The sequence below is a fragment of the Eulemur rufifrons genome, chromosome 20 (assembly GCF_041146395.1).
Source record: "Eulemur rufifrons isolate Redbay chromosome 20, OSU_ERuf_1, whole genome shotgun sequence".
NCBI lineage: Eukaryota > Metazoa > Chordata > Mammalia > Primates > Lemuridae > Eulemur > Eulemur rufifrons.
This window is the reverse complement of record NC_091002.1, coordinates 15,944,893-15,966,125: the sequence shown is the minus strand read 5'-3', so window position 1 is coordinate 15,966,125 and position 21,233 is coordinate 15,944,893. Positions and strand designations below refer to the sequence as shown.

At 53.7% G+C, this 21,233-nt stretch overlaps 1 protein-coding gene across 3 annotated transcripts in view; it reads left to right on the top strand.

The window, feature by feature from the left end:
- The first annotated feature begins 1,328 nt into the window (after nucleotides 1-1,328).
- TOX2 (TOX high mobility group box family member 2) overlaps nucleotides 1,329-21,233 on the top strand; it is a 135,028-nt gene continuing 115,123 nt past the window's right edge. For 2 of the 3 annotated variants that reach the window (XM_069495883.1, XM_069495882.1), the window contains exon 1: nucleotides 2,668-2,747. Coding sequence is in view for 1 of the 3 variants with exons in the window: in XM_069495880.1 (XP_069351981.1) it covers nucleotides 1,369-1,467 (99 nt within the window). In the remaining 2 variants the exon portion in view is untranslated. Of the gene's footprint in view, nucleotides 1,468-2,667; nucleotides 2,748-21,233 lie in introns of those variants that run through there. The other variant, XM_069495880.1, reaches the window with a different exon arrangement.

Here is a 21,233-nt window from a genome sequence, read left to right as displayed (position 1 = left end):
GCTGCTAAAATTTATTTAAAAGTTCTTTCCTTTCTGAGCTGTAATTTCCCTCTGTTGTTCCCAGACCTTCAGTGAAAGCCTGTTTCCCACACCATCTAGTGTTAGTGGGTCTGTACAGTGGTCCTAGCTCTAGGCCGGAACCAGCAAAGCCCAAGCAGTAGTTGGGAGCTAAGTTGCAAGCTGGCTCCTGAGTGAGCAAGAGGCTCGAGCCCTTTTCTCGGAATAGCATCCTATGTCCTGCTGCCACACAAGACTTCCGGCTGACTTCTGCCTCTTGGCCTTTCCCGGGCAGGCATCCCTGGTGTGCCAGGGCCTAACCAGAGGGAAGTGGGTGGAGCAGTCAGTGGGAGGTGAGGCAGTGGAGACTATCAGTGTAGATAATTCTTGCAGGAAAAGGGGAGGAGCAACAGTCTAGCAACCAGCAAGTGATAAGAGGAGTTAGAGGCGTTTTTTCGGGTGGGGGATGTTGGGTGTGGGGAAAGCCCGTTTCACAGTCACCTTTCTGACCCACCATGGGAGCCATCCCATTTCCTTCTTTCTCATTTCAGGAGATCGTGAGCGCGGGTAGATTCTGGACACCTCTTCGGAGTTTCAGGCTCTGGGTCATTCCTATGCGCTCTCCTCCCCCCACTACTGTCATTCAAAGGGCGGGGTCCTTCTGCCTTCTCCAGGTAGTTTCAGTGCTGGATCCTTGGGGGAGCAGTGGACCCCACCCGCCTGGAGCTCCATTACTGATGCTAGAAGTCCTGGCCTCAGTTTCCCCATGTGTAAACAGAGTTTAAGCGCAGCGATTCCCCGTGGGCCCCTCTCACGGTGAGATCAGCGAGACGCGGAGGAAGGGTATCCTGAGAGCAGCCTCGGGCGCTGGGCCGTGTCCCCAAGTAAGGCAGCACCCATCTCCGAAAGAGTTCCTGTCACCACCGTCCTCCTCTCCTCCCCACGCCGCCTGGGGCTCAGTGCCACCCCAGATATTTAGGGCGGGGAGTATCCCACTTTCGGGGATGGATGCCTTAAGGGCTTCTCGCCCCTCTCACCCTTGGTGGCGAAAGGCGGGACGCGAAAGAGCCGTCTGGATAGGCGCGTGACGCTCTCAGACCCTCAGGGGCGGAGGGCGGGGTGGGGGACCAGGCGGCAGCTCTGCCCCGCGGAGGGACCTCCCAGCCCCGGCCCGGGCCCCCGGCCCTCGGCGGCGCCGGAGGCCGGAACAATAGCGCGCGCGGGCGGGGCGGGGGCGGGGGCGGGGCGCTTCGCCGGGCACCGCCCCCGGCCCGCCCCCCGCGCTCGCACACCCGCTCGCACACTGGCTCCCACCCGCCACCCGCCCAGGCACTGCCCGCGGGAGCCGCCGCCGCCGCCGCCGCGCCCGCCATGGACGTCCGCCTGTACCCCTCGGCGCCCGCGGTGGGCGCGCGGCCCGGGGCCGAGCCGGCCGGCCTGGCGCACCTGGACTATTACCACTGCGGCAAGGTAGGCGGGGGCGGGGTGGGGGGCGAGGCGGGCTGGGCCTGCCCGCGCCCTCGGATCTCCGGCCAGGGCCCGAGCGCTCCTGGGCTGGAGCGCGGGGCAGGAGTCACCTGGCAGCTCGGGAAGCGGGCACTCTCGGGGGCGCACGGGGGACACGCACACATCAGCCCCGCCGACGGGCACATGCCACTCACGCCGATACCCTGGCGGTTTCACTCGCGCCCTGAGTTGTTCGGATCACAGGCAGAAGTCATCCCGACAGCCACCCGCACGACGACACAGTGACACACTCACCCACGTCCTCTGGGCAGCCTCACATTATTCACAAACTGACACACAGTGACCCACGGTCACACACAGACAGCGTTGCACTACTTACAGTCTCACTGTCCCACACATGTCACCCTGACAGTCATCTATACACAGCGACACGCACTCACCCACGTACACTGTCACACCGCCACATACAAGTCGGCCTTCTACACACTACGATGCCACACACACCGTTACATGTCCCCATCCGCTGTCACACCCAATCACAACTGGGCTAGGCACACAAAGAAGTCGCTCCGACAGTCACACACTCGCACTCACAATGACTCACACAGGCGCACACTGTCACACAACACACATCCACCCCTAGACGGTGAACTCCAGACCCAGATCGCTCTGACGGCCGCACAGTCACAGGCGATCACACACAGGGACAGCCATACCTCGGTCATCTGCATTCGCGCGTCGGGGTTTTAACTTACTGGCGCTGCCGCGCACTAATTGGGCTGTTTACTAATTGGCCGTCACTGCCCGGCGGGGGCCTCGAATTCCGAGTTGGCAGCGGCCAGTCGAGGCCTGTCTCCTCCCGGGCACGGTGAGCTGGCGTCCCTCCACGCTGGGGCTGCAGTGCGGGACACCTTTTCTCCCCTATTTTTCCGAGATCACCGCCCCCACCCAACTAGGCAGGTCCCGGCTGCGCTGCGCCCGGCGCGTTCTCCCGCGATGGAGGCTTGTGTGCCTGGGACCCGGGACTGGAGGCGTCCGAGCCCCGCTCCCGGGCGGGACGGTGAGGTGCAGCTGCGCCATCCGTGTCCCCTTCCCTCGCCGGGGGAGGGAACTTTCAAACTTAGTTCAGAGGCCAGACGGTCCGCGCGTCCGCCGGCCGGTGCGCGGGTCCGGGCGGGCTGGAGCGGAGCACGGCTTTTCGTCACTCGGAGCCCGGATTGAACCGCGCGCGTGGGTTTCCCCGCTGCCCCGGCGCAGTCGCGCGGGCTCCGTGGCAATGCGTGGTGAGTGCGCGTCTGGTGGCTGGATCCGCGGCCCTCCCAGGGTCTCTCCACCCACTGCGGGATTTTTGCCCAGCCTCTTGTCCGGGGGATGCTGCAGGAGGGGGCGTCCCGGCGCGGATGGCGGGGCCTCCGGGGCTGGGCCTCGCGGAGTGCGCCCTCAGGCCCTGGGGGAGCGGCTCGGGCAAAGCCCTCCGCAGTTTGCTCGGGGCGGGGACTGTGGGGTCGCCAGGGTCTGGGGCGACGTGGGGCCGGGGTGGGCGGCGAGTGAGGTCTCGCGGAGGGTGGGGGTGATTATCTTTTGTCCAGTGACCGGCAAAGTTAGAAGCCGAAGAGGGGGATGGTAACCTCAAGAGAAGGCCGGTTCTCGAGCTGCTTCCAGCCTGGTGGAGGGAAAACAGATTAAAAGTAGCAAGTGAAGTTTTTAGGGAGGAGAAGGTTGGGTGTGGGGGCAGCTGGTCTGTCTCCTGCCCTTGGCTTTGTTATTGATAATTTTTTAAATACGAAGTTGGCAAGGTAGCTTTCAGTCTCTAGTTTGGGGTCATGATGGAGATTGGGGATTTGTGCGTCAGAGTCTTGGGGGGGGGGCTGGGGATTTGTGCGTCAGAGTCTTGGGGGGGGGGCGGGGGCTTAGCCGGTAGTGTTCCCTTTGGGGGTGGTGTTTCTGTAAGTGAGGCCGTCCCAAACAGGGGCCTTTGGGAGGCAGGACGCAGCCCAGGCCCCTGCTTTTTTCTGATGCTCCACAAACCTCTGACTCAGCACCAGAACCCGTGTGAACGTCGGCGGGGAGGGCCCAGGCAGGGAGGGAAGGAGAAGAGGGGGATTCTGGCTTCTCTCTGCGATCCAGGCCCCCTGGCCCGTAGCCGAGGATGCCTCCAGAGTCTGGGGTCCAGCTGGGGCACCTGGATAGGTGAAAGCAAAGTCTGACCTTGCACTTGGATGTGAAACCTGCTAGTCAGTCCTTCAGGCTAGGGCAGGATGAGGCAGGAGAGGCCCACTGGGCTCATCCAGAGGCCAGAGGTCTTTTGATAGCGGATCCCAAGTGGGCATGGTCTTTGGTGGTGGGGTGGGACCCTGCTGTGACCAGGAACTCCCCTTTTCCGGCCCCTGAAGCTGATGGTGAAGGGTTGGGGAAGGAAATGTCCAGCCCCACCCTTACAACTGGTCACTAGCAAAGCTGGAGGGGAAACTGAGGCCCACGGTGCAACAGTCACCACACTTGGGGGCTTGTAGACTGGACTGCAGAGTCGGAACACAGCCCACACGTTAGGGGCTCTGTCTCTGGAGCCCAGACAAGAGACTTATCCCACAGGGACCAGGCCTTGGAAACACAAGGGCAAGAATTTGCTCAAGTGATGCCATACAACTATAGGGCAGTTGACCTGGAAGGGGCCTTGGCGACCGTCCCCTTGGCGACCATCCCCTTGGCGACTGTCCCCTTAGCGATCCTCTACACAGAGATTCCCAGCCTCTTTAAACCAAAGTCACGAGCAGTGGTTGTTCTTTTGGTATCTTTTGTTTGAGAAAATACACAATGACAAAAAGCTGCTATGGTTTCATTTTTGCTTTGAAATAGACATGTATTTTATTAGTCACAAAATTTTCGCGTGCATTAGAAAAATAGCTTAACCAGATTCAAAGCAGTGGCATTACTTATTCGATGTAATAAAGGTGCTTTTTGAGCATATGGGCTTGTGGCCCTGTGGCCCCCAGGATCAGTGGCCATGCTGGGAACTGTAGGTCCCTTCCTTCTTCTTTGCGTCACAGAAGGGAAAACTGAGTCAGGGAGGAGTGAACTCACGGGTTATGTAGCAATTAAAAGCAAAGCTGAGGCCTGAGCCCAGGTTTCTTGACTCCTAGCTGGACACTCATTTGGCCTCCCAACAAGTCTCTGTCATGGTCAGGGTCAGGAGCCTTGGATGTCCTTCCTGGGGTGGCTATGAACTCCCTTTACTCAGGGTTTGGCAAGGCCCTTTACCAGGCTGGGGGATTGCTGGCAGCTCCCTGCTCAACTGTGGCAGACCGTGGAAACTGGCCATTGGAACTGGGCAGGCCTGGGTTCCCATCTCCATGTGTGGCTTTGTGACCTAGGGCAAATGATTTTTAGCTCATTTTTTACTGAGATATGATTTACATACAATAAAATGCAGATTGTAAATGTACAGTGCCATGAGTTTTGACAAATATAAACACCCATGTAACCACCATCCCAATCCAGACAAAGAACATTTCCATCACCCCAGAAAGTTCCTGCCCCTTTTGGGTCAGCACTCCCCATCCCCACCTCCAGAGGCAACTAGTTATCGGATTTCTATTACCAATGCTTTAAATTCAATTTAAGTATATTAACTATATTTAAGTTCTAGAACTTCATATGCAGCATAAATTTTTGTGTGTCTGGCTTCTTTTTGCTACACATAATGTCTTCAGGATTCGTCCATGTTGTCATGTGCATCTGTAGTCTGTTCCATTTTTTTGCCAGGTAATATCACGTTATATGAATATAGCACAATTGGTTTATCCATTCACCTGCTGAGGGACATTTGGGTGTGTTTCCAGGTTGAGGTTGTTATAAATAAAGCTGTTGTGAACATTTTCATACAAGTCTTTTTGTGGGTGGGGCAAATTATTTAATGTCTCTGAGCTTTGGTGTCCCCTTGAGGAGAACATTGCCTACTTCTGAGTTTCAGGAGGATTAAGTGAGGTGATGTAGGCTGGGACAGTTCTTGGCTCTTACCAGCTATTAATTAGGTAAGGAGGTATCAACCATCTGGGACCTATTCCAGTGAGAGGCTTAGCATCTCTTTTCCAAGCATCCTTCATCTCTGGTGTAAACGTCCTTCAAGGCTAACTTGGGTACCACTTTCGCCATGTAGTGCTCCATGGCCACCAAACTTCTCTTTTCCATCAGTTTCCCCCAAGAACTGAAACTGCATGGGATGTGGCGTGTTCTGTTGTCCATCATTCAGTTGACAAACATTTATTGATCACTTCTTTGTGCTAGGCACTGTGCTAGACAACCAATACTGCAGCAGTGAACAAAAGTGACTCAGATTGTTGCCCTCTGGAGCTTATATATCAGCATGGGAAATCGTAAATATATGGGTGAAATATATGGTATTACGATTAATGGCAATACAACTTTGGAGAAAAATGAAACAGGGAAGAGGGTTTGAGGGTGCCAAGGCTTAGGGTTGGTTTGCAATTTTAAACAGGGAGGTTGGGGAAGACCTTGTGGTCTAGACCAGTGTTTCTCAAATCTGTGTACACATTAAGAATCATCTGGCAAGATTTTTAAAGCAGATACCTGGGCTCCACCCCCAGAGATTCTGATTCAGTTGGTCTGGGGTGGGCCCTGAGAATTTGCCTGTCTCGTGAGCCCCCAGGTGATGGTACTTCTGGCTCAAGAACCACACTTTGTGTAGCAGTGGTTTGGTTGTCTGTGTACAGGTTTCTGTGGGCTCCTGGCAGGCAGGAACCATGCCCAGCACCTGGCACAGTGCCTGACCCATAATTGCTCAGTAAATGAATGATTCAACTCTGCACCCACACGGCTCTGGGCACAGCATTGTGTAAGGACTGGGACCTCAACAAGTGTGGTTAATGAGTGTTTGGAGTCTCTTTCTGACAAAAATCCTTGAAGTGGGATTGAAGTATGGACTTGATCTGGACTTGCCATATGTGGGGTCTGCTCAGCATCCCTGGTGGGTGAGATCCACACAGCTTCTTTCCTCAGGGGCACAGGTGGCTGCAGGTGGGTCCTGTGGAAGGAGTCCTGGGCCAGGTGAGCTGAGGGTGCAGATGGCTGGTCCCAGGGAGTGCTAGAAGGATGTCTGCATCTCTGTTAGGAAGTTCTTCTTTACTTTCCATCTAAAGATATTTCACATGGTTCTTCACCCAACCTGTGCTGGAGGCTCCTCCGGGACCCCAGGGCTTGGGCATGTGTGGAGCAGCAGCCAGGCCTGACCCTGCTGCCCCCAGTCTTCTGAGTGACCTTGAGCACGTCAGTGCCCTTCTCTGGGCCTCTGTTTCCCTCTGTGCAAAGGGAAAGCAAATCAGTGACCCTCAGCCTAGGGGGATGGTGTGCTGTGGAAATACAATGAAATAAAGACTGAGAACATCCTTTGTAACTGTGGAGTGTGGTACCCTGGGAGGGGTGAGGAGGATGCTTTTTGAGGAGATGGGCTGGTATGTGCTTCAGAGGGTAGGAACCACTGTGTCTGTCTTTATTTTTGTATTCCCAGAGCTGGCCTGGAACATAGGTGCTCAACAAATATTTGCTGAATTAATGAAAGAATGAATTTGGAGCTGGCCAGTTGTACCCGTGGCTCGAGGAACTGAGCATCCATTTGGCTCTTAGAATCTGAAGACTTTGTGGTGAGCACATGGAGTGCAGGCCAGGGCAGCGTCCTGTGGCTGACCTGCCGTTCCCAGAGCAGCTCCCCTGTGTAGGCCCTCAGGACAGAGCCCCTCGGTGCAAGAATCCCCCTGCTGTGTGGCCACCTGCCCCGTGGGATTCTGTAGGGCGATCTGTTTTACTTCTCTGATTTCCTAGAGCTGCTCTCAGGATGGGAAGGGAGTATGGATTCCGGAACCTGGCAGAGCTGGGTTTGAATGCTGCCTTCACCGTCATCAGTGCAGGCAAGTTATTTAACCTCCCTGTGCTCAGTCTCCTCATCTGCAAAGTGGGTACATTGACACCTCCCTGGTGGAGTTGGCTTGCGGGTTGGAGATTGTGCATAAGTAGCACTTGGCCCCAGCAGGAAATGCTTTTATTTCCATTCACAAAGAGCAGCCCAACTGAAAGTTAAAATGTGAGAGGAAGCTATTTTTTCACACCGGCTGCTGGGGGCCTGACCATATACCACAGCAGGTTCTTGTGAGGGGAGGGGCCTGGCTTTCCTAACATCAGGCACATCTGTGTCTTGGTCTCTAGGCCTGATTTTCCTGGGCCTCTGGTTTGAGAAGTCTGTTGTTAAATGGTTCAGGACTGTGAGTTGGGAGAGAGCTGCTCATTCCCTCCCCGTCTTTCTGTTACCTTCTTGAATCTGTGTAGGGGAGAGAGTGGATTTTGCAGGCAGAGAAAATCGGTTCACATTGCAGCTGCCCCCACTGCTGGCTTGGGCTGGTGACCTCGTGCACATCACTTAACCGATCCAGGTCTCAGTCTTCTTGTCTTCACTAGGAGACAGAAATGCCTTCCTCATATTGTTGCTGTGAAGTTCAGATTACAGGAACAGATATGGAAGTTCTCTCTAATCTAGAACATTGTTTCCCAGCCTTGGCGCTACTGACATTTTGGGCTGAATAATTCTTTGTTGTGTAGAATGTTTAGGAGAATCCCTGGCCTCTCTCCACTAGATGCCAGGAGCATTCCCCCAGCCCCACTGTGACAACCACACATGCCTCCGGCCTTTGCCTGTGGTTGAGAACCACTGATGTGGGGAGCGTGTTGCAGCTAAACAGAAGATGCTGGTGAAGAATGCGGCCGAGCTATAGGGCTCGTGCTTCCTGGCCGGCATTTCAGCCCCGGGTCTCCCTTCAGTAAATCCTGTGTCCGCAGCGTTGACAGTCATCTTATTTACATGGACCCAAACCCACAGGGTGATTTTTCAGCATGGTTTGGGAGCAACAGTAAAAACATATGGTAAGTAATTATTAACCTAATGAGTCGTGGTAAATTGTGATTTTATATTTTGGTGAAAAGATGTTGTATGACACAGGGTAATAAATTTTGATCAATTACCCTGATGTTTAAAACTTGCCACTGTACAATTGCTATTTCTGGTGTCTGCTAAAATGAGCAAGAAGATTGTGGTTTTTCAATGTGTAATGGCCTGTTTACTGCTGGGTTTCTGAGATGTTCAGCAGGCTTTTATTGAGTACCTACTGCGTGCTAGGTCCTGGGGACTCAGCCCCGTCGTGAAGGCTCAGTGACCCAATGGGAAAGTTTTATTTATCATATGTATGGTTATGTGCATCTGTAACCTATTGGCTCAAGGTGCGGAATAATAATTAAATATAAAATTATCGGGACAGTGCCAGGAGTATGGGAAGGTTTCACAAGGCAGTCCTGCAGGAATGGCAGGTGGGCTACTTGGGGGCATGTGGAGTGGTGGGGACGTTCGAGGCAGAGGGGAAGCCATTGCAAAGGTGGTTTGGGGGTCCTGTCAGCCTAAGGAGGGGGGACCTGCCTGCGTGGGCATTGAGACACCAGCGGAGACGGTCATGAGCCTTGAATCCCAGCGGAGCCTGGCATCCCAGCCAGTGGGTTTTGAGTAGAGAGTGCCTGGAACCAGAGGTCTTGTGTGCAAGTATGGAATCCCTCATGTCGCTGGATTTAGACCATCCACGACATGGGAAAGTCTAATGACTTGTGTTTCATTTCCCTCAGTAGCCAGGAGTACTCTGCTTCCCAAACTTTAGCCCAGCAGAATCACCAGGAAGGCAGTGAAAACAGACTGCTGGGCTCCACTCCTGAAAGTTAAGATGCAGTAGGTCTGGGGAGGGGCTGAAACTGGCACTGCTAACAAGTTGATGGTGCTGGTGTTGCTAGTCTGGGAACTGCGCTTAGAGAACCAGTAGTCTAGACTAGAACATGGGAGGATTTTCCTGCCTTGACTTGGGACACTAGGGATGGATTGCTGGCCGGGGACATTAGCCTTAGCTGGGACACAGTTAGGGGTTCTGCATCAGCTCCTGATGGACCGTGGGGTGTCTCCTTCACTGTGGGGAGAGGCTCACACTGGGTTCCCTGGGAACAGACTCTGAGATGGAAGGTTTATTCGTGGGGAGGTTCTTGGTGGGGCGGGGCTGCACCTGTAGAGGAGGAAAGAAAGCTCAGGCAGAGGAGAAGCTGTCCCGTCATGTGGTTCTGACGAAGGCCATGCTACAGGGAGTGCTGGAGCTGGGGTGGCTCTCCAGAGTTGTCACAGACTGAAGCAAGGGGGTGACCCGAACCTTCGATGCCTGCATCATCCAGCCATCGGCTGCAGGCAGTGCCCTTGGGCGAGGCAGGTCCCAGTGCGGGCAGAGCTGGGAGCCCAGCAATGGGTATTCCTGTGGCTGGGGGTGAGCGTATGGAAGAGAGCGTCACTGTGTCCATTTCAGGCAGATGCATCCTGGGGAGAAAACTTATCTTCCTCTTGGTTCCCACGAAATCAAGGTTCAGCATGTTGACGGTTTTTAGTGACTTCGAGTCACTTGCTGAAGATCCCTCTCTGTGTCATAATGTGAACGAGACGTGCCATCTGCCGTGTGTGGGAAAGGCAGGACGGTTGCTTCTCAGGTCCGAGGGATGAAAAACGATGATGGAATTTTCATGGCCCCAAAGAGATGCTCTTACACGTTCCAGGGTAGAAATAAGCACAAATTATTCACTAAGTATCTACCACATCTTAGGCTCATTCACTCACATCATCTCCTTAAGTCTTCATAAGAACTATGCTAGGTACATGTGTCCCATGTTTTAGGTGAGAAAACTGAGATCCAGATCAATCAAGTGACAAAAGGTGGCAAAGGAGCTTAGTAGGTAGAGCTGGGATTTGGCCCGTGCTCTCTCTGCAGCTCCCACCAAACCAGGGGGAGCCCCTCCCTCCTGCTGCAGGGGAGGAAGAGGGCATGAGCCATGAGCTCGCCCCTTGTGGGTTTTTTTTTTTTTTTTTTTTTTTTGTGGAAGGGGGTTGGCTCCCAGCTGAGCTTCCTGCTTTAGTTTTCAACTTCAGTCACCATTTGCCAATAGAATGTCTTCACATTACAGCTAATTAAAACGTGCTTATCTCGAAGTTGGGCCTAATTTGCAGGAATGATTTAGAAACTTGTTGGAAACGAATCCGACTCAGTAGTATAACCGAGGGTCAATCTCATGCATAAATTTTATTGTTTCATTGTGCTATGTTTTGACTTGAACTGAACTTTATAATGTGGAAGAAGGACCCTGGGCCTTTTGTTTCGCTCATTTATTCTGCAAATATTTACTGAGTGCCTACTGGGTGCCACTTAAATTATTTAAAGAGGTTTCCCATCCCATTCCCATGCTTTCTCTGTTCTCTGTGTCCACTTGAGATATAAGTTAATTTTTATGCAAGACCAGATGGTGGATTTAAATGTGACTTTGGGTTAAATGGAAGTGCCTGGGTTCATATGCTGGCACTTACAAGCTGTGTGACTTTGGACCTGTCACTTAACCTCTCTGAGTCCCAGTTTCCTCACATAACTACATTTGCATCTCAGGCTGGTGGTAAGGCCTCTGGGAGATCAAATAAGTCACCCCCTCCCTCAATCCTGCTGCCAGGCACCGTTCAGGTCATCTGGGCCCCTCGTGGGATGGCAAGGGTAGGCTCTACCCGAGGTTTTAATGGCTTTTCTAAATTCGAGAGTCTAAGGAGCTTTTCAGTTTAGGATCGGTGCAGAGCTCGCTCCCCTTGGGATGGTCTCTTTTCTCTCCTTTCAGTTCTCTTCTTTCTCATTGCAGCTTCCGCAGGGAGTCTTTAATGATCAATTAAACATTCACACTCACAAGCCTAACGCAGGCGACACTTGGCACCAGTCTCCTCAAAGGATTTGGGACACAGCCCGCCACAGCCTGCCAGCAAGGCACGTGAATTGCTCCCCTCCTGCAGGCGTAGTTCTTGCAGCAGTCTCTGCGGTGGGTGGCCAGGAGCTATTCTCTTTGCTGCGCCTCCCTCCCAGGTTTTAGTTCAAGTGCAGAGGAATGAATGAGCCCTCAGTGGGTGAATTTGGAAGCCACCTTGGCTTAGAAGTCTGATTCCCCACAACAGCTGTATTTCTCATAACAATTCCACAGGCTTAGCTTCCAGGGCCCTTGCAACGGACATGTCAGTTACAAATGTCACCGCACACTGGCTGCTTTATCAGACATTTATAATTTATATGTAGTTCCTCCTAGTCCAGATGTGACTTACCAATCAGGGGTCATTTTTACCATAAGTAGAGTTGCCTAGTAACATAGTTAACATCCTGCCTTCCTCAGGTTTCCAGGGGACTTACGCTAGACAATTAACAAAGGTGAAATTCTCTCGAAACAAGGAAAAAGGGTTGATTAACCCTTTACCAACATTCGTCATCCTTTTTTCCCCCTGAGGGCTGGTGCTTTTTGGCATCTCTAGCAAGATGAGTGAAGTCCTCAGTGTGTTTTGTAGTGTGTTCCATGCTGTGTACATTTTCTGCTAGATCTGTATAAGACACACAGACACAGACACACACGCACACTGTGACCAGGAGACATACCTTGGAGTCATCCTGTTCTGGGATCCGATCCTGGCTTTGCTGTTTATTAAGAGTTAATTCACTTATTAATTCCTTCTTCATCCATCCATTCATGCAGCCACCCAGAGACCATTCTTGCTGACTGTATGCGAGTCTTTGTGGTAGGTGCCAGGCATGGACAGGTGATTAATGCATGGTCCTTGTCCTTGGAGGGGCCACAGTCTCATTAGAGAGACAGACAGAAACAAACAATGTCAAATGTGTGTGGTAAGATTTACGCAGAAGTAGCACAGGAGACTGTGGGACCAGCAGGCCAGGCTGGGGACAGTCAGGGAAGGATTCTCAGAGGAGGGGACACTTACCTGGGCTTGAAGGTGGGTAGGATTTGGCCAAGTGAAGAATGTAGGGAAAAGCATTCCAGGGAGAAGGAATAGCATGTGTGGTGACATAGAAAGGGATGAGGGTGTCAAGACATGAGGATGGAGAAGGGAACCAGGGGCATTTGGAAAGCTATTTATTCTCTTTGGCCTCAGTTTCCTCATCTACAAAATGGGATTAGCAGTGCTTACTTGGCTATGAAATTAAATGAGGTGATAATGCATGTTTAAGCACTTGGTATAGCTCGCTATAATTCCCTTTCCAAATCTATCTACAGATGCCTAAGAGTCAGGCTTTGATTGATTCCAAATGAGGCAAGGATTAAAAAGTACTGAAGGGCCTGGCCACCCACTTGTACGATGCAGGTTCCTCCAGCTGCTCTTCTGTTGGTCACTTTACTCTCTCTGGGATGGAGCGCTAAATATTGTCACACAATCCTGGATTATATCCCACAGTATCATTGAAGCACATAATTGTGTTTCCTTAGTGGCTCGACATTAGCAACAAGCCCTGACCCCGTCGAGGTGTTCTCCGGGACAATTTTCTGTCTGCCAACAGCCTTGCTTCCATCTGATACTCTGGCAACGCGTCCTGTCATGCTTTTGCGGCTGCGTCTTGCTGTCCTGAAAGGTGGCCGCCTCCCACATACCAGCCGGGGAAGCTTAGCTCTCGATGGGGTTTGAAGACATTTACCATTCCGTGAACGAATGTCACCTCTCAGGATGAGCAGAGGAGCCATGGTGGCCATGACCGAGATCTTTCCGATGCATAAGTTGGATCCCGTCTCTTCTCTGTGCAGAGCTGCTCAGGGGCTCTCCACTCGAGCTTGGCGAATTCTAACACGCCTAAATCATGTCTTCTCAGATCGCAGCTTACAACCTTCCAGTGTCTTCCCCTGGCGTGTGGATGACATCAGACTCCTTCTTGGCCCCTGAGTCCCCATGGGATCTAGCCCCTGCCTGCTTTTCCAGCCTCACTCCCAGCATCTCTGTCCCAGGCGCCAGGCTTTGTGCTGGGGACTCAGTGGGGAGCAAAGTCAGTCCCCCACGGTGACTCCATCCCCACCACCCTCACCTCCTTGCTGTTTCCCAGCCCCACTATGCTCTTTCTTGCCTGAGGGGCTTTGCACAGGCTGTTCCCTTTGCCTGGAATGTTCTTGCCCTCATTCCTCACGCCTCAGCAGGCTCCTGCTTAGCCTGCAGGCCTCAGCTGCCTCCCCACCTTCTCACACTGTGACCTGCGGATCCAGGCCGTTACCCCCATTTTTCCCTGTCGTAGCCTCTGGCGGGTTCTTCTTCGTGGTAGGATGTAGTTGTGAAGTTACTTGCCTGTTCCCACTTCAGGACAGCAAACTTTAAAACCCACTGGGATCATGTTTGTTCTGTTCACCACTGGGTCCCCAGCACCGAGCGTGGTGTCTGCTCTGTCATAGGTGCCCAATAAAACGTTGTTGAAAAGAATGAACCAGGGAATGTGGCGGATTTTATTTCCTGGAGATGGCCACCATAACATATCCCAGGCTGTGTTTCCAAGAATAATCCACTCTCCCTCTCTGGGCCTCACTTATCTGGTTTGTACATTGTTGCCAGGAGGATTAAACACATAAATGTGAGGGACACAGTGTCTGGGGCCTGCGAATTTTAATAAAGGAGAATTCTCAAATTCTCATTGTAGCAACATACCGGGCTCATCTCCAGCTGAGACCGAGTTAAAAAGGGGGTTGGGGCTTGAAATCCTCGTCTTCGTGTTTCTAATCAGTGCTTGACTCTCTGGGGCAAGGGCTGGCAGACCCAGCCCCTGTTTTGCCCACTTCCCATCTCCCTGTGGGTGGTGACCTTGCCTTTGTTGGGAGGGAGGTGTCACGCCCAGTTGCTTGGGCTGGGGTGTCTGGGGCGCAGTCAGCCTGGCCTTCGGAGATAACAAAATCTCTCTCCAGCCCATGGGAATGTTTCTGTTTAGCAAGCAGGACTTTTTGGTAGCCTCTCTCCCGAAGTTATCACCTCTTTTTTTTCTTTTTTATTAAACTGTAAATTATGAATACTATGCTACCTGCCAAAAAGTTTAGGAAATGGGGGAAATCACCTACCTGCTATGATCGCACTGTGCAGATTCAAGAACGGTGTTTATTGACACTTTCCTTTCCATGCCTGCAAACTGCTCTACCCTTCCCTGGTCCACCAGAAACTCTTTACTCATCCTTTGCTTTTTCCTTCTAATGAGGTATAATTTACCTATTCATTACGTTTATCATGTCCCTTCCTCCTCCCTCCCCCCCCCCCCCCCCCCAGAATATCAGCGTCACAAGGGCAGGGTCCCTGTCATTTGCTCATGGATCATCAGAGCAACACTGACTGCCAGGGCTCTGTCTGAGCATTCCTCACCCACCTGGCACACTCCTACACATATGCCTTTTCTGAATTTTGACTCAAGCGCCACCCCCTCCGAGAGGCCTTCCCTGCTATCCTTCCACATCTGGTGTCTGCAACACTGCGGGCTCCTGGAGCTGGCTGCCCAGTGTCCTTAGGGGACAGGGGCCTCAAAGGCTGTGTCTGGGAGCCTGGACTCTGACTCGAGGGCAGTGGGAGTCGTGGAGGTGCGCTGCGTTTTAGGAGAATCTTTGTAGCTGTCTCATGGGGAAAGACAGGGCCGGGCAAGAGTGCTTGCAGGAGAACAGTTGGGAGGTGATGCCTCAGGCTTAGGAGGACATGGATGGTGGCTCTCGGCCATGCTAGCCAGTAAGGTAGCTGCTCGCCGTGTGTGGCTGTTTACACTTAAAGTAAAAGAAAACACAACTGAGTTCTTTAATCACACTAGCCATATTTCGAGCACTCGATGGCCACATATGGGGTGCCTGTCCTGGGCAGGGCAGATGAAGAACATTTCTGTCCTTGTGGAAGCCTCTGTGGGTCTACTCTGGCTTGGACTGGGGTGCTGGGGAGAGAATGCGGGGAGTGGGGGGAAGGGGAGGTCTCAGCAGGTCGAGTGCGCGAGATTTGGGGATGGGTGGGATGGTGACGTGTGGCAGGGAGGCGGTGTCAAGAATACGACCCAGAAATTAGAATTCCTAGATCAGAGGGAGTGAGCATTTTTATGGGTCCTGATTCATGTTGACATGTCACTTTCCAAAAGCTTTGTCTCGGTCCCCAACAGCGCGAGAAGGTGCCCATTTTATCGCACCCTCATTGTCTTTTGAAAACCCTTCCGTTGCGTATACACCCCTTGCCAAAAGTGCTTTCATTTAGGATCTAACATGTGGACCGTGAGGTCTTTGTGATCGGGGAATTATATGTATATTAATGCAGATTTCAATAAAAAGAGTTATGTTTGCCATTGGGGTACCGCCTGATGCTGTTTAAATGCCTTTGGCAATATCTTCAATCAGATGGCAAATAGAAAACAGGAAAGTTAGTAATAAAAAATGAATTAGGACGATTAGCAAAAGGTGAGCCGCTTCCCTCCTCGGGCGACAGGCAGAGTTGACCGAGCTTTGCTGGGTGCCTCCTGTCCAAACACACGTCGGGATTACTGCAGCCTCCTGGGCTGGCCCAGGGGTCCGCTCGGCACATAGGACTTGGTTATTGCATTTAGTTTTGCAAAGGTCACGGACATCCCCTCGGAGGGGCTTTGAGGGGCTCACACCAGGATGGGGGGCTCACATCTTGGGGTGGGCTGGGGGGGTGCCTCTGTAGAGGGGTTGCTGCCCCCCCACCATTTCTGACTCAGGGCAGGCCAGGGGCCTCTTCCTCTGAAGAAGAGACATCAGTGGGCTTTGGTCCGTCTCTGCACATCCTCCGGGGCCCTGGAGAATCTCACCCACCCCTCTTTCTGGCACCTTCCCCAGGATGCTTTTGGGGAACCTTTCCTAGCTGTCTGGTGATGGGGGTCCCTTCAAGAAGGAAGTAGGGGCAGAGGCTTTAATTGACTCGTGCACAGGGACTCATTCCTGTGACATCAGAGAGAAACAGAATTCCGGTGAGCGAGTAAGGTGTGTGGGGTTAGAGCTCAAACCAGAAGGATGCAAAACTTCCACCTGGGTGAAGTGGGGATTCACACTCACCCAGGGCAAAAGGGACGCTGTAGATCCCACAGCTGGTGGTCAGGTGGTCCATGTCCCCATTCGCTGGCTCACCTCCACAGCTGGTGGTCAGGGTGGGATAATGTCTTAGTTCACTCGTGCTGATATGACAAAACACCAAAGACTGGGTGGCATTTATTAATATTTATTCCTCATAGTCCTGGAGGCTGGGAAGCCCAAGATCAAGGTGCCGGCAGATTCGGTGTCTGGTGACAGCCCACTGCTTCATAGTCTTCTCACTCTAACCTCATGTGGCAGAAGGGGCCAGCTAGCTCTCTGGGGTCTCTTTGATAAGGGCACTAATTCCAATCATGAGAGCTCTGCCTGATGACCCAAGCACCTCCCAAAGGCCCCGGGTCCTACTACCATCAGGATTTCCACGTGAATTTTGGGAGGACACAACATTCAGACCGTAGCAGATAACATCCTCGTTAGTGAGTGAGTGCCCCGACTCAGGGGTGGGTGCCCGTGTTATTGGCTGAGCTCTGCAGTGGGCTGGTGACCGCCTACATTACACCAGCGCATCTCAAACTTGAATGTGCCTGTCGGTCACACGGGGTCTTGTGAAAATGCAGATTCTGGTTCAGCAGGTCTTGGTGGGGCCAGAGATCCTGCATTTCTAACAAGGTCTAGGTGATGCTGGCCAGGGGCCCGCATTTTGAGAATCAAGGTGTCTGGGCGAGGCTGAGGTCCCTAGGGGCAGAGCCTGAGATGAGGACTCTTGCCAGAGCGATTCGGTGGGGAGCACTCTCAGAGAAGGGGAGTGGAGTCCCGGGGCATGGGTGCTGCCAGAGACGGTGTCTCACCTGGAGGCCGGGGCTGGGGTCTTTCGCACCCCGGTGTTGCTCAGTCATTGGCCATGGGCTGCCGGGGCGGTGTGGGGGCGTTATGCCTCCTGTGCTTTTCTCTACCGGCCAAGGGCATTTCTCCAGAGGAGGGGTAGCTGTGGGCAGCAGCACGGAGCCACTGGGGAACGGTGCAGAACCCAGAAAAGGGGGTCTGGTTGGGCCCCCATTATCATCCACACACAGGGGCTTTGCCTGAGAATGGCCTTGACAAAGGAATGTGGACAGGGAAGTGGGACTCTTGAGCTCTCATTTGGGCTCTGCTGTCCCCTGGGGTGAGCCGCCTCCTCTCCCTGGGAGCCGCCTGTGCTGCAGCATCACGAGGTTTTGCTTGTGCTTGGTCCTTGGTCCTTGTCCTAGGCAGGGATGGCTGGGGGTCTGCACAGGATGAGGCAAGTCTTATTTCAGAGCCCAAGGGGGAGAGGGGATGAGAGAGAGAGAGAGAGAGAGAGAGTGCGCGCTTGTCCCCGAGACCTACAGTGTTTGGGGAGGGTGACCTGGCCGAGGGAGCCATTTAGGCAGGACCTCTAAGAAGGGTGGGATGGAGACATACAGAGGAGGGGCATTTAGTTAGCGTCCATCACAGGATGGGTATTTCATTTATGTTATTTATTTAATTTTCACAACAGTCCTGGACATAGCGAGCCATCGCCACTGTGCAGAAGAGGGGCTGGGGCTGGCAAGGTGAGGGGACCAGGCCATGGTCACAGCGGGATTGGCACCCAAGTCTGTTTGCCGGGAGCATGCTTTTTCTTCCTGTAGGACCACACCATTAGGGAGGGGTGGGAAAGGGGGGGGACTGGCAGCTCGAGGGACCACTGCAGACCTGTCTGGGTGGACACAGGCTCGAGCTGAGGGGCTGGGAGGACATGGAGTGCCGGGCTCCGGAGTTTGGGGGTTGGTGACAGCCAGGTGACAGCTGGGTGCCCTGCCCCTGTGATGATCCCACCATCCTGCCTCCCTCCTTCCCGTGTGGCCACCCTGTGCTGTGGCTGGTGCCTTGGAGGTGAATGGAGCAGGACCACAAATAATTATCCCAGAGCAAGACAGCTGTGGGCTTGGGGTATGTCAGGACCTCGAGGGGAGGATTCAGTTCTGCATTATCTTTACTCTTCTCACTCTGTTCCCCAGCTCCGTGGCCTGGGGTTTCTCCCGCAGTCAAAGCTGGCGCCATCCAGCTCTTTCTCCCACATCTTCCGTGTAAACCTCTCTCACGCAGGATGTTATGTAAGCTGCAGTCACAGCTTGGCACCTGGCACAAGACGCTGGTATCAAACACGGAAATGCCTAGCGCCAAGTGGGCTGCGGAACCAAGATGGTAGAGTGAAAGGTACCAGCGGAGCGAGGGTGTGCATGAGGAGGAACTGCTATTTATGGAATACCTACTATGTGCCAGGCACTGTGCTCAGTGTCTTGTGTGTACTATCTTATTTAACCCCAGAGCAGCCCTACAAGTTATGTATTATTATTGCCATGTCACAGGTGGGATACCTGAACTCAGAGAGGCTGAGAAACTTGCTCAAGGTCACACAGCCTGTAAGAAGCAGAGTAGATCATGAACCTGGATCTGTCTGGCTCTGAAACTGTGATCTTTATTCCAGACCAGATGTCCTTGCGTGTGCTGGGGGCTTTAGCTTCCTTTTGGAGACTCTTTCACAGGTGACCCCCACTTAGACTCAGACCACCCCCCCTGAGGCTTGGCATGGGATGCAGTGTTCCCACTGCAGAGACAGGCAGACCTGGGTACAGAGGTGAGTGCCCACCTCGTCCAGGTTCGAGCCAATGTCACAGGCCAGCAGGGCACAAAGCCAGGGGCACGACCTTCCCTGCCCCCAGCTGCTTTCCAGCTCCCAAGAGGCTTTTGTTGTTTTCAGCTTGATGTTGAGTAGACCAGACACACGTTCTCTGGCTGTGAGTGTATCTATTAGCTCCTCTACCAGTGGCACAAGCCACCCAACATGAGTGGCTTAAACCAACCACCATCTCATTTAGCTCATGATTCCATGGGGTGGCTGGGGGCTTTCCAGCTGGGCTGGGTGGTCTCTGCAGGCTCTCTCCAGCGTCTGTGTTCAGCTGGCCAGTGGCCTAGGTGCTGGGTGGTCTGGCGTGGCCTCCCTCACACGTCTGGCAGTTCGCAGGCTGCCGGTCGGGGGCCTGCCGGTTGTGGGTCCAGCTCTCCCCCAGCCTCTCCTGCGGCAGGCTGGCTCGGGCTCGTCCAGCCGGGGCTGCCAGGCTTCCCAGCACAGCAAGAGGGAACCAGACCAATGCCCCGGTGCCTTTCCGACCTCTGCTTGTGTCACATTTGCTGCTGTGCCTTGGCCAGCTAAAGTCACATCTCTTGATGAGGGGGCGGCAGCACCCAGTGCAGAGGGTGTGCCCACAGGAACGAGAAGATTCATGGTCGTCTTTGTAACCTACTGCAGCCACCGTGGCAGTAGGTTACAGCAAACATTGAGTCCCTGCGGTGTTCCGGGCACTGGCAGGGACTCCGGGGTGAACAAGACAGGCCTAGTGCTGTACTTACGTGGCCTCGAGTCCAGCCAGAGGATGATCACATGATGGAACACAATGGAAGCATGAAGCATGACAGATGTGTTGAAGGAGGCCACAAAGGGCAGGGAGCCCAGGTCACAGGGACCGCCGGGAGTGCTGTAGGAAGACTAGGAGTTGCTAGGTGTTGGGGACAGGGGAAGCAGTCCAGATGGAGAGAACAGCACGTGCAAAGGACCTGTGGAAGGAGGGACCCGGCACCCTTAAGCACCCAATGAAGAGCCAGTTCCCCTTAAGTGTTGGCAACTTTGGGCTGAGAAATGAACTTGTGGTTCACAGATGTCCCCTGTGCACCCCTGTGTGGTGCAGCCTCAGGGGGGAGGTGGGGCAATCCCTTCCCGTGGGCAGATGTACCTGGGGGTCGTGGGCTTTGTGCGCTGTGGGAGGAGCAGGGGGTTGGTGCCCACGTGGGGACCCAGGAAATCCATGTGGAAGAAGAGAGACTTGAGCACTGCACACAGTGTCACTGGCACAGGGTTCAGCTCGAGGAAGGGTGAGGGGATGGCGAGGGAGGGGTCTGGTGTGGGGCTTCGGGAGCACTGGCGTGCGAGGTAAGCGAGGTGTTGGGGTGCAAGGGGGAACCGTTTGGACTCAGTTCTCTTGGCCCGTGGTCTTTGAACCGTGAACTGAGAATGAGGTGCTTGGATCTGGGGGAAGGGTGCACAGAGGATGCCTGGGGACCCTCCCCAGCCACATTCTGGGTCTAGAACCTTCAACCAGCCTCTGGAATTCATGTGCCAGGCCGGGAGGGCCGTCCTGGGCGGGGACCGGAGTGTCCGGTTCCCTTGGGAGCTGCCTTTGTTGTCTCTAGAGCCTTCCACAGGTTCTCTCAAGGCACACCGGGGGCTGTGGTTTTGGAAAAGGCCTGGCAGTGCTGGGAGCCAGGAAAACGATCATGAACGAGTCAGCACAGACTGGAAAACGGGACAAGTCAGACAAATCTGGGTGTGAATCGCTGCTTCTCGCTTACAACGGCGCGAAACTCAGCGCAAGTTGCTGCCCAGCCCTGAGCCTCGGTTTTCTCATCTGAAAATGGGGCCAGCTGCATCCTCTGAGTCAAGTGAAGGAGGGCCGTGTGGGGCTCGTTCATGGTAGCGCCTTTGCTCGTGTGCACCCAGGCTCTCGCCTGTGTGTGGCTGAGGACAATGCAGGGACCCTGGGGACTGCGCCGGGGAGTGAAGTGAACACTCCTCTTACCAGGCTCCGATGTCAATGAAGCTATCTTCCCCAGATAAATAGAAACCATGGCAACCAGGCAGTGTCACGTGGGCCAGCAGCCCATCCCAGTGATGGCCAGGAGAAGGGCCTGTCACAGACACAAGCCCCACTCATGACTCCACTGGCTGTGGGGTGACCCACAGGACCCCCATCGCCCTCTCTTCCTGCCTGAGATAGGACTGAGAAGTTCTAGAA